Raw genomic sequence first — 10,643 nt, forward strand, 5'->3', positions numbered from 1 at the left:
GGTGACAGGGGTGACAGGTCCTGGAGGGGTGACAGGGGGTGACAGGGACCAGGGGGAGGTGACAAGGGGGTGACAGGAGCCAGAGAGGGTGACAGAAGGTGACAGGAGGTGACAGGTCCTGGAGGGGTGACAAGGGGGTGACAGAGACCAGGGAGAGGTGACGGGGGGGGGGGGTGACAGGTCCCGGAGGGGTGACAGGGGGATGACGGGGTGACAAGGACCAGGGGAAGGTGACAGGAGGTGACAGGGGTGACAAGAGCCAGGGGGAGGTGACAAGGGGTGACAGCAGGTGAAAGGGAGGTGACAAGGGGGTGACGGGGGGGGGTGGCAGGGACCAAGGGGAGGTGACAAAGGGTAACGGGGAGGTGACAAAGGGTAACAGGGAGGTGACAGCAAGGTGCCACTCCCCACCTAACAGGTTGTCGGTGTCACCCCCAGCCCCTGTCACCCCCTTACAGGTGACAGTGACAGACCCCCGGACGGTGGCCCTGCTCTTCCAACCTGTCCTGCTCCGGTGTCAGTACCAGACGGTGGCCCTCGAACCCCCCATCGTCACCTGGAAGTACAAGTCCTTCTGTCCCACCCCGCAAGGGGACAACGGGATTGTCACCTCCCCCGGGGACGTCCCCGATGTCACCTCACCCTGTCCGGATGCCGCCCGCACCGTCCGCATCGTGGCCACCAAGCAGGGTGGCGTTGTCACCCTCGGGGACTTCTACAGGGGACGCGGTGTCACCATCTTGGGAGGTGGGGACCTTTGGGGGGTGTCACTAAGGTCGGGGGGATGTCACCGGGGTGTCACGGGGGTTGGGGACAATGTCACCAGGGTGTCACCGGGGTCTGGGGGGGACTTTGAGGGGGTCACGGGGTGTCACAGGGGTCTGGGGGGCGCTTTGGGGGTGTCACCAAGGTGTCATGGGAGTCTGGGGGGACCCCAGGGGTGTCACCGGGTGTCACTGGGGTGTCACTGGGTGTCACTGGGGTGTCACAGGGTGTCTGGGAGGACCCCAGGGGTGTCACCGGGTGTCACCGGGGTGTCACAGGGTGTCGGGGAGGACCCCAGGGCCATAGGGCGGGACCCCAGGAGTGTCACCGGGTGTCACTGGGGTGTCACAGGGTGTCTTGGAGGACCCCAGGGACACAGGGGGGGACCCCAGGGGTGTCACTGGGTGTCACTGGGGTGTCACAGGGTGTCGGGGAGGACCCCAGGGGTGTCACCGGGTGTCACCGGGGTGTCACAGGGTGTCGGGGAGGACCCCAGGGCCATAGGGCGGGACCCCAGGAGTGTCACCGGGTGTCACTGGGGTGTCACAGGGTGTCAGGGAGGACCCCAGGGCCATAGGGGGGGACCCCAGGGGTGTCACTGGTGTCACCGGGGTGTCACAGGGTGTCTGGGAGGACCCCAGGGACACAGGGGGGGACCCCAGGAGTGTCACTGGTGTCACTGGGGTGTCACAGGGTGTCGGGGGGGACCCCAGGGACATAGGGGGGGACCCCAGGGGTGTCACTGGTGTCACTGGGGTGTCACAGGGTGTCGGGGGGGACCCCAGGGACATAGGGGGGGACCCCAGGGGTGTCACTGGGTGTCACCGGGGTGTCACAGGGTGTCTGGGAGGACCCCAGGGACACAGGGGGGGACCCCAGGAGTGTCACTGGTGTCACTGGGGTGTCACAGGGTGTCACGGAGGACCCCAGGGACACAGGGGGGGACCCCAGGGGTGTCACCGGGTGTCACTGGGGTGTCACAGGGTGTCTTGGAGGACCCCAGGGACACAGGGGGGGACCCCAGGGGTGTCACCGGGTGTCACTGGGGTGTCACAGGGTGTCACGGAGGACCCCAGGGACATAGGGGGGGACCCCAGGGGTGTCACCGGGGTGTCACCGGGGTCGGGGGTCACCCTGTCACCCCAGGGACCCAGGCGTCCGGGGTTGGCAGGGGCGGAGCTGAGCCTGGGCCCGGCGGCGTGGGGTGACAGCGGCGTCTACATCTGCACCGTCACCTCCACCCAGGACCTGGAGGGCAACAACGAGGCCGTGGCTGAACTGGTTGTACTGGGTGAGGCACTGGGAGGCACTGGGAGGGTTGGGGGGGGGCACTGGGAGGGCACTGGGAGGGCACTGGGAATGCCACAAGGGGTTCAAGGGGGACTGGAAGGCACTGGGAGGTAGTGGGAAAGCACTAGGAGGTCACTGGGAGGGGCTGGGAGAGCAGTGGGAGGCACTGGGAGGGACTGGGAGAGCATTGGGAGGCACTGGGAGGGACTGAGCTGTACTGGGAGGGACTGGGAGGGCACTGGGAGGGACTAAGCTGTACTGGGAGGGACTGGGAGAGCTCTGGGAGGAAGTGAGAGGGACTGAGCTGTACTGGGAAGGACTGGGAGAGCTCTGGGAGGGACTGGGCCGTACTGGGAAGGACTGGGAGAGCTCTGGGAGGGACTGGGCCGTACTGGGAAGGACTGGGAGAGCTCTGAGAGGAACTGGGCCATACTGGGAAGGACTGGGAGAGCTCTGGGAGGAACTAGGCCATACTGGGAAGGACTGGGAGAGCTCTGGGAGGGACTGGGCTGTACTGGGAAGGACTGGGAGGCCAGCACAGCTCCCTGGGGGGGTACTGGGAGCACCTGGATGCCTGGGTGCCCTGGGGTGGGTGGGGAGGGGGTCCCTGGAAGCCTGGGTGCCCTGGGGGGGTGGGGAGGGGGTCCCTGGATGCCTGGGTGCCCCCCCCGGACGCCTGGGCCCCCTGACACCCCCCCCCCCCCCCGGTGTCCCTTGTGTCCCCCCAGGGTCCCTATCGGAGGCCACCGACCTCTTGCCGGGCGTCCAGCTGGGGACCCTGCCAGGTACGGACCCGGGGGTCCGGGGGGGCACCCAGGCGTCCGGGGACCCCCACCCCACCCCCCCAGGGCACCCAGACATCTGGGGGGCACCCAGGCATCCAGGGACCCCCTCCCCACCCCCCAGGGCACCCAGGCGTCCGGGGGGGCACCCAGGCGTCCGGGAACCCCCTCCCCACCCACCCCAGGGCACCCAGGCGTCTGGGGGGGCACCCAGGCGTCCGGGGACCCCCACCCCACCCCCCAGGGCACCCAGGTGTCCGGGGGGGCACCCAGGCATCCAGGGACCCCCTCCCCACCCCCCCAGGGCACCCAGGCATCTGGGGGGGCACCCAGGCGTCCGGGGACCCCCTCCCCACCCCCCCAGGGCACCCAGGCATCTGGGGGGCACCCAGGCGTCCGGGGACCCCCTCCCCACCCCCCCAGGGCACCCAGGCATCTGGGGGGGCACCCAGGCGTCCGGGGACCCCCTCCCCACCCACCCCAGGGCACCCAGGCATCTGGGGGGGCACCCAGGCATCCGGGGACCCCCTCCCCACCCACCCCAGGGCACCCAGGCGTCTGGGGGGGCACCCAGGCGTCCGGGAACCCCCTCCCCACCCCCCAGGGCACCCAGGCGTCTGGGGGGGCACCCAGGCGTCCGGGGACCCCCACCCCACCCCCCAGGGCACCCAGGTGTCCGGGGGGGCACCCAGGCATCCAGGGACCCCCTCCCCACCCCCCCAGGGCACCCAGACATCTGGGGGGCACCCAGGCATCCAGGGACCCCCTCCCCACCCCCCAGGGCACCCAGGCATCTGGGGGGCACCCAGGCGTCCGGGGACCCCCTCCCCACCCACCCCAGGGCACCCAGGTGTCTGGGGGGGCACCCAGGCATCCAGGGACCCCCTCCCCACCCCCCCAGGGCACCCAGGCGTCTGGGGGGGCACCCAGGCGTCCGGGAACCCCCTCCCCACCCACCCCAGGGCACCCAGGCGTCTGGGGGGGCACCCAGGCGTCCGGGGACCCCCACCCCACCCCCCAGGGCACCCAGGTGTCCGGGGGGGCACCCAGGCGTCCGGGAACCCCCTCCCCACCCACCCCAGGGCACCCAGGCGTCTGGGGGGGCACCCAGGCGTCCGGGGACCCCCACCCCACCCCCCAGGGCACCCAGGTGTCCGGGGGGGCACCCAGGCATCCAGGGACCCCCTCCCCACCCCCCAGGGCACCCAGGCATCTGGGGGGCACCCAGGCGTCCGGGGACCCCCACCCCACCCCCCCAGGGCACCCAGGCGTCTGGGGGGGCACCCAGGCGTCTGGGGACCCCCTCCCCACCCCCCCAGGGCACCCAGGCGTCTGGGGGGCACCCAGGCATCCGGGGACCCCCTCCCCACCCCCCAGGGCACCCAGGCGTCCGGGGGGGCACCCAGGCGTCCAGGGACCCCCTCCCCACCCCCCCAGGGCACCCAGGCGTCTGGGGGGGGACCTGGGGAGCTATAGGGGTCTGAGGAAGGAGCTATAGGGGGTCTCAGACTCCTGGGCCGCCCCCAGGATCTATAGGGGGGGTCAGGGGCCACCCAGATGCCTGGGTCCCCCCAGGATCTATAGGGGGTGGCTGGATGCCTGGGTCCCCTGGGGAGCTATAGGGGTCTGAGAAAGGAGCTATAGGGGGTCTCAGACTCCTGGGTCCCCCCAGGATCTATAGGGGGGGCTGGATGCCTGGGTCCCCTGGGGAGCTATAGGGGTCTGAGGAAGGAGCTATAGGGGGTCTCAGACTCCTGGGTCCCCCCAGGATCTATAGGGGGGGCTGGATGCCTGGGTGCTGTGGGGAGCTATAGGGGTCTGAGGAAGGAGCTATAGGGGGTCTCAGACTCCTGGGTGCCCCCCAGGATCTATAGGGGGTGGCTGGATGCCTGGGTCCCCCCATGGAGCTATAGGGGTCTGAGGAAGGAGCTATAGGGGGTCTCGGACTCCTGGCCCCCCCCCAGGATCTATAGGGGGGGTCAGGGGCCACCCAGATGCCTGGGTCCCCTCAGGATCTATGGGGGGGGCTGGATACCTGGGTGCCACAGGGAGCTATAGGGGTCTCAAGAGGGAGCTATAGGGGGTCTCAGACTCCTGGCCCCCACCCCCCAGGATCTATAGGGGGGTCAGGGGCCACCCAGACTCCTGGGTGCCCCCCAGGATCTATGGGGGGGGGCTGGATAACTGGGTCCCCTGGGGAGCTATAGGGGTCTGAGGAAGGAGCTATAGGGGGTCTCGGACTCCTGGGTCCCCCCCAGGATCTATAGGGGGGGGCTGGATGCCTGGGTGCCCCCATGGAGCTATAGGGGTCTGAGGAAGGAGCTATAGGGGGTCTCAGACTCCTGGGTCCCCCTGGGATCTATAGGGGGGGGCTGGATGCCTGGGTCCCCCCATGGAGCTATAGGGGTCTGAGGAAGGAGCTATAGGGGGTCTCAGACTCCTGGGTCCCCCTGGGATCTATAGGGGGGGGGCTGGATGCCTGGGTCCCCCCATGGAGCTATAGGGGTCTGAGGAAGGAGCTATAGGGGGGTCTCAGACTCCTGGGTCCCCCCAGGATCTATGGGGGGGTCCGGGGCCACCCAGATGCCTGGGTGCCCCCCAGGATCTATAGGGAGGGGGCTGGATAACTGGGTCCCCTGGGGAGCTATAGGGGTCTGAGGAAGGAGCTATAGGGGGTCTCAGACTCCTGGGTCCCCCCCCGGGATCTATAGGGGGGGTCAGGGGCCACCCAGATGCCTGGGTGCCCCCCAGGATCTATAGGGGGGGGGTCAGGGGCCACCCAGATGCCTGGGTCCCCCCAGGATCTATAGGGGGGGCTGGATGCCTGGGTCCCCTGGGGAGCTATAGGGGTCTGAGGAAGGAGCTATAGGGGCTCTTGGACTCCTGGGTCCCCCCCAGGATCTATAGGGGGGGGTCAGGGGCCACCCAGATGCCTGGGTCCCCCCAGGATCTATAGGGGGGGGGGCTGGATACCTGGGTGCTGTGGGGAGCTATAGGGGTCTGAGGAAGGAGCTATAGGGGGTCTCAGACTCCTGCCCCCCCCCCCCCCCCCCAGGATCTATAGGGGGGGTCAGGGGCCACCCAGACGCCTGGGTGCCCCCCTCTGACCCCCCCCCCTCCCCCCCCCAGACTGGCTCTTCGTGGTACTGGTGGGACTGGGGGTGGCACTGGGAGCGCTGGCCCTGGGGCTCTGCTGGTGCCAGTGCTGTCCCCACACCTGCTGCTGCTTCCTGCGCTGTCCCTGCTGTCCCCAGCGCTGCTGCTGCCCCGAGGCCCGTGAGTGGCCCTCGGCCCGGCCCGGGGGGGACACCGGGGTCCCCTGGGGGGTGACGGGGTCCCCTGGGGGTGCCCTGGGGGGTGATGGGGTCCCTGGGGGGGTGACGGGGTCCCCTGGGGTGCGATGGGATCCCTCGGCCCGTCCCGGGGGGGACACCGGGGTCCCCTGGGGGGTGACGGGGTCCCCTGGGGTGCGATGGGGTCCCTTGGCCCGTCCCGGGGGGGACACCGGGGTCCCCTGGGGGGTGACAGGGTCCCCTGGGGGTGCCCTGGGGGGTGATGGGGTCCCTGGGGGGGTGACGGGGTCCCCTGGGGTGCGATGGGGTCCCTTGGCCCGTCCTGGGGGGGACACCGGGGTCCCCTGGGGGGTGACGGGGTCCCCTGGGGTGCGATGGGGGGTGATGGGGTCCCTGGGGGGGTGACGGGGTCCCCTGGGGTGCGATGGGGTCCCTTGGCCCGTCCCGGGGGGGACACCGGGGTCCCCTGGGGGGTGACGGGGTCCCCTGGGGTGCAATGGGGTCCCTTGGCCCATCCCGGGGGGGACACCGGGGTCCCCTGGGGGGTGATGGGGTCCCTGGGGGGGTGACGGGGTCCCCTGGGGTGCGATGGGGTCCCTGGGGGTCCCCTGGGGTGCGATGGGGTCCCTTGGCCCGTCCCGGGGGGGACACCGGGGTCCCCTGGGGGGTGACGGGGTCCCCTGGGGGTGCCCTGGGGGGTGATGGGGTCCCTGGGGGGGTGACGGGGTCCCCTGGGGTGCGATGGGATCCCTCGGCCCGTCCTGGGGGGGACACCGGGGTCCCCTGGGGGGTGACGGGGTCCCCTGGGGTGCGATGGGGTCCCTTGGCCCGTCCCGGGGGGGACACCGGGGTCCCCTGGGGGGTGACGGGGTCCCCTGGGGGTGCCCTGGGGGGTGATGGGGTCCCTGGGGGGGGTGACGGGGTCCCCCTGGGGTGCGATGGGATCCCTCGGCCCGTCCTGGGGGGGACACCGGGGTCCCCTGGGGGGTGACGGGGTCCCCTGGGGTGCGATGGGGTCCCTTGGCCCGTCCTGGGGGGGACACCGGGGTCCCCTGGGGGGTGACGGGGTCCCCTGGGGTGCGATGGGGGGTGATGGGGTCCCTGGGGGGGTGACGGGGTCCCCTGGGGTGCGATGGGATCCCTGGGGGTCCTCTGGGGGGGTGACGGGGTCCCCTGGGGTGCGATAGGGTCCCTTGGGGTCCCCTGGGGGGTGATGGGGTCCCTGGGGTGCGATGGGGTCCCTTGGCCCATCCCGGGGGGGACACCGGGGTTCCCTGGGGGGTGACGGGGTCCCCTGGGGGTGCCCTGGGGGGTGATGGGGTCCCTGGGGGGGTGACAGGGTCCCCTGGGGGTGCCCTGGGGGGTGATGGGGTCCCCCGGGGTGCGATGGGGTCCCTAGGGGTCCCCTGGGGGGGTGATGGGGTCCCTGGGGTGCGATGGGGTCCCTTGGCCCGTCCCGGGGGGGACACCGGGGTCCCCTGGGGGGTGACAGGGTCCCTGGGGGGGTGACGGGGTCCCCTGGGGTGCGATGGGGTCCCTGGGGGTCCCCTGGGGGGGTGACGGGGTCCCCTGGGGTGCGATGGGGCCCCTGGGGTGCCCTGGGGGGTTACAAGGTCCCTTGGGGTCCCCTGGGGGGTGACGGGGTCCCTGGGGGGGTAACAGGGTCCCCTGGGGTGCGATGGGGTCCCTTGAGGTCCCCTGGGGGGGTGACAGGGTCCCCTGGGGTGCGATGGGGTCCCTCGGCCCGTCCCGGGGGGGACACCGGGGTCCCCTGAGGGGTGACGGGGTCCCTGGGGGGGTGACAGGGTCCCCTGGGGTGCGATGGGGACCCTTGGGGTCCCCTGGGGGGTGACGGGGTCCCCTGGGGTGCGATAGGGTCCCTTGGGGTCCCCTGGGGGGTGACAGGGTCCCCTGGGGTCCGATGGGGTCCCTGGGGGTCCCCTGGGGGGTGATGGGGTCCCTGGGGTGCGATGGGGTCCCTTGGCCTATCCCGGGGGGGGACACCGGGGTTCCCTGGGGGGTGACGGGGTCCCCTGGGGGTGCCCTGGGGGGTGATGGGGTCCCTGGGGGGGTGATGGGGTCCCCTGGGGTGCGATGGGGTCCCTTGGGGTCCCCTGGGGGGTGACGGGGTCCCTGGGGGGTGACAGGGTCCCCTGGGGTGCAGTGGGGTCCCTTGGGGTCCCTTGGGGTGCGATGGGGTCCCTTGGGGTCCCCTGGGGGGGTGACGGTGTCCCCTGGGGCACCCTGGGGTGCATGGGGGTCCCCTGGGTGCATGGGGGGTCCCCTGGGGTGGGGGTCCCGGACACCTGGGTGTCCCCCCCCCCCCAGTGTACCTGGCTGGGAAAGCGGCCACCTCCGGGGGGATGAGCGGAGTTTACGGACCCCCCCCCGCCTCCCTCGCCCTCCGGACCCTTGGTGAGTGACCTTGGGGGGATGGGGGGGGGGGGTGGTGACACCAGTTGGGGGCACTGGTGACACTGGGAGGGGGGGGTGGTGACACTGAGGTGACACTGAGGTGCCCCCCCCCCCCCCATCACAGCCAGCAGCCAGAGCTCCCAGGTCCCCCTGCTGCGTGACAACGATGGCAGCGTCGTCTCAGGTGAGGTCATAGTGTGATTGACAGCTGTCAGTCATCGGGGGGGTGATTGACAGCTGTCACTCAACACACCCCCCCCCCCCCCCCACCCACTCCCCCCCCCAATTAGGCGCTGGGCTGGGGTGCAAAGCTAAGCAGGGTCCGGCCCGTCACCGGGCTGGATGGGTGACCCCTGGGTGCGTTATGGGGGGGGGGGTGGAGCCTGATGCTTGGCTCCGCCCCCTCCCCCCCACCGGGGACCCCCCCCAAACGCTTGTGCCCCCCCCCCCAGCCCCCCCCCGCGCCCCCCCCCGCCGTCCTGCGTTACCTGGAGGAGCAAATCGGCGCCTTCGAGCCCCGCGGCCGCTACCCCCCCTCGAGGGCAGGTGGGTGCTTGGGGGGGGGGGGGGGGGCAATTAACCCCCCCCCAGGGGGCGGGGAAGGGGCAATTCCCCCCCCATGGGGGGCATTTACCCCCCTATGGGGCATCAACCCCCCCAAATTCCCCCCCCATGGGGCATTTACCCCATTTTACCCCCCCCAGGGGGCTCAACCCCCAATTTCCCCCAATTTGCCCCCCCCCGGGGTATTTGCCCCCCCCCCCCGGGGTATTAACCCCCCCCATTTGCCCCCCAGACCCCCCCCTCAGCGACATCAGCTCCCTCCACGAAGCCCCCGACTCTTGGGGTCCCCGAGGACGCCCCCCGTCCCCCCCTTCCCCCCCCCGGGGGCGCTGGCGCTCGGCCGAGGTTTTGGGGGGCTCCGGGGGGGGGTCGCCCCCCCCCATCCCGTCCCCGCTCTCGTTCCCGTGACGATCTCTTGGGGGGGGCTGAGCCCCTCCCCCGCCGTCCCCCTGGACCCCCCCGGCGTCTCCGTAAGGTGAGGGGGGGTCCTGGGGGTCCTATGGGGTTTTGGGGGGGTCCTATGGGGGTTTGGGGGGCTGGGGGGGTCCCTGGGGGTCCTATGGGTGTTTGGGGGGGTCCTATGGGTTTTGGGGGGCTGGGGGGGTCCCTGGGGGTCCTATGGGGTTTTGGGGGGGGTCCTATGGGGTATTGGGGGGCTGGGGGGGGTCCCTGGGGGTCCTATAGGGTGTTTGGGGGGGTCCTATGGGGTTTTGGGGGGCCTGGGGGGGTCCCTGGGGATCCTATTGGGTGTTTGGGGGGGTCCTATGGGGTTTTGGGGGGCTGGGGGGGTCCCTGGGGGTCCTATGGGTGTTTGGGGGGGGTCCTGTGGGGTATTGGGGGGCCTGGGGGGGTCCTGGGGGTCCTATAGGGTGTTTGGGGGGGGGGTCCCGTGGGGTATTGGGGTGTCCGGGGGGGATTTGGGGGGGGTCCCTGGGGGTGTATGGGGTATTGGGGGGGCTGGGGGGTTTGGGGGGATCTGGGGAGGATTTGGGGGATCCCTGGGGGTGTCCCCCCCCCACGTGCCCCCCCCAACCCCCCCTGTGTGTGTCCCCCCCCCCCCCAGCACGATGCCGTGAGCCGCGACAGCCTGGTGGTGTGAGCGCCCGGACCCTGGGGGCCCCCCCAAATTTCCAGGCCCCCCCCCAGACCCCGGGGGCCCCCCCCAAATTTCTGGGACCCCCCCTGGACCCCGGGGGGCCCCCCAAATTCCTGGGACCCCCCCCGGACGCTGGGACCCCCCCAGACCCTGGGGGCCCCCCCCAAATTCCTGGGACCCCCCCCCCCCAGATGCTGGGACCCCCCCCGGATCCCGGGGTCCCCCCTCCCCTCCCCCCCCCCCCGCGGCTGTTTTTGGGGCCGTTTGGGGTTTTTTTGGGGGGGCCTTTTTTTACGGAGGGGGAGGGGCGACACCCCCGCCCCTCCCCCGCTCGCGTTTTGGGGCCAAATAAAGGTTTTTAGAGAAAAAGTTGGGGTGTCCCTGGGGGGTTTAGGGGTTCCTGAGGGGGTCTGGGGGGGTCCCTGAGGGGTTTGGGGG

General features: G+C 71.6%; 1 protein-coding gene across 1 annotated transcript; it reads left to right on the top strand.

Moving 5' to 3' along the window:
* Positions 1-438: 438 nt before the first annotated feature.
* On the top strand, positions 439-10,208 carry LOC309604403 (lipolysis-stimulated lipoprotein receptor-like; the record flags this gene model as incomplete). Its single annotated transcript, XM_082339348.1, is given in 10 exon segments — positions 439-747; positions 1,937-2,056; positions 2,784-2,840; positions 5,967-6,113; positions 8,459-8,545; positions 8,670-8,728; positions 8,998-9,091; positions 9,342-9,481; positions 9,483-9,584; positions 10,173-10,208. Coding segments are annotated over 10 exon segments (1,151 nt in total), but the record flags the coding sequence as incomplete, so codon positions are not given.
* Positions 10,209-10,643: the final 435 nt, after the last annotated feature.

The sequence above is a fragment of the Platalea leucorodia genome (genome assembly GCF_965183815.1).
Source record: "Platalea leucorodia genome assembly, contig: HAP1_HAP1_SCAFFOLD_746, whole genome shotgun sequence".
NCBI classification, from domain to species: Eukaryota; Metazoa; Chordata; class Aves; order Pelecaniformes; family Threskiornithidae; genus Platalea; species Platalea leucorodia.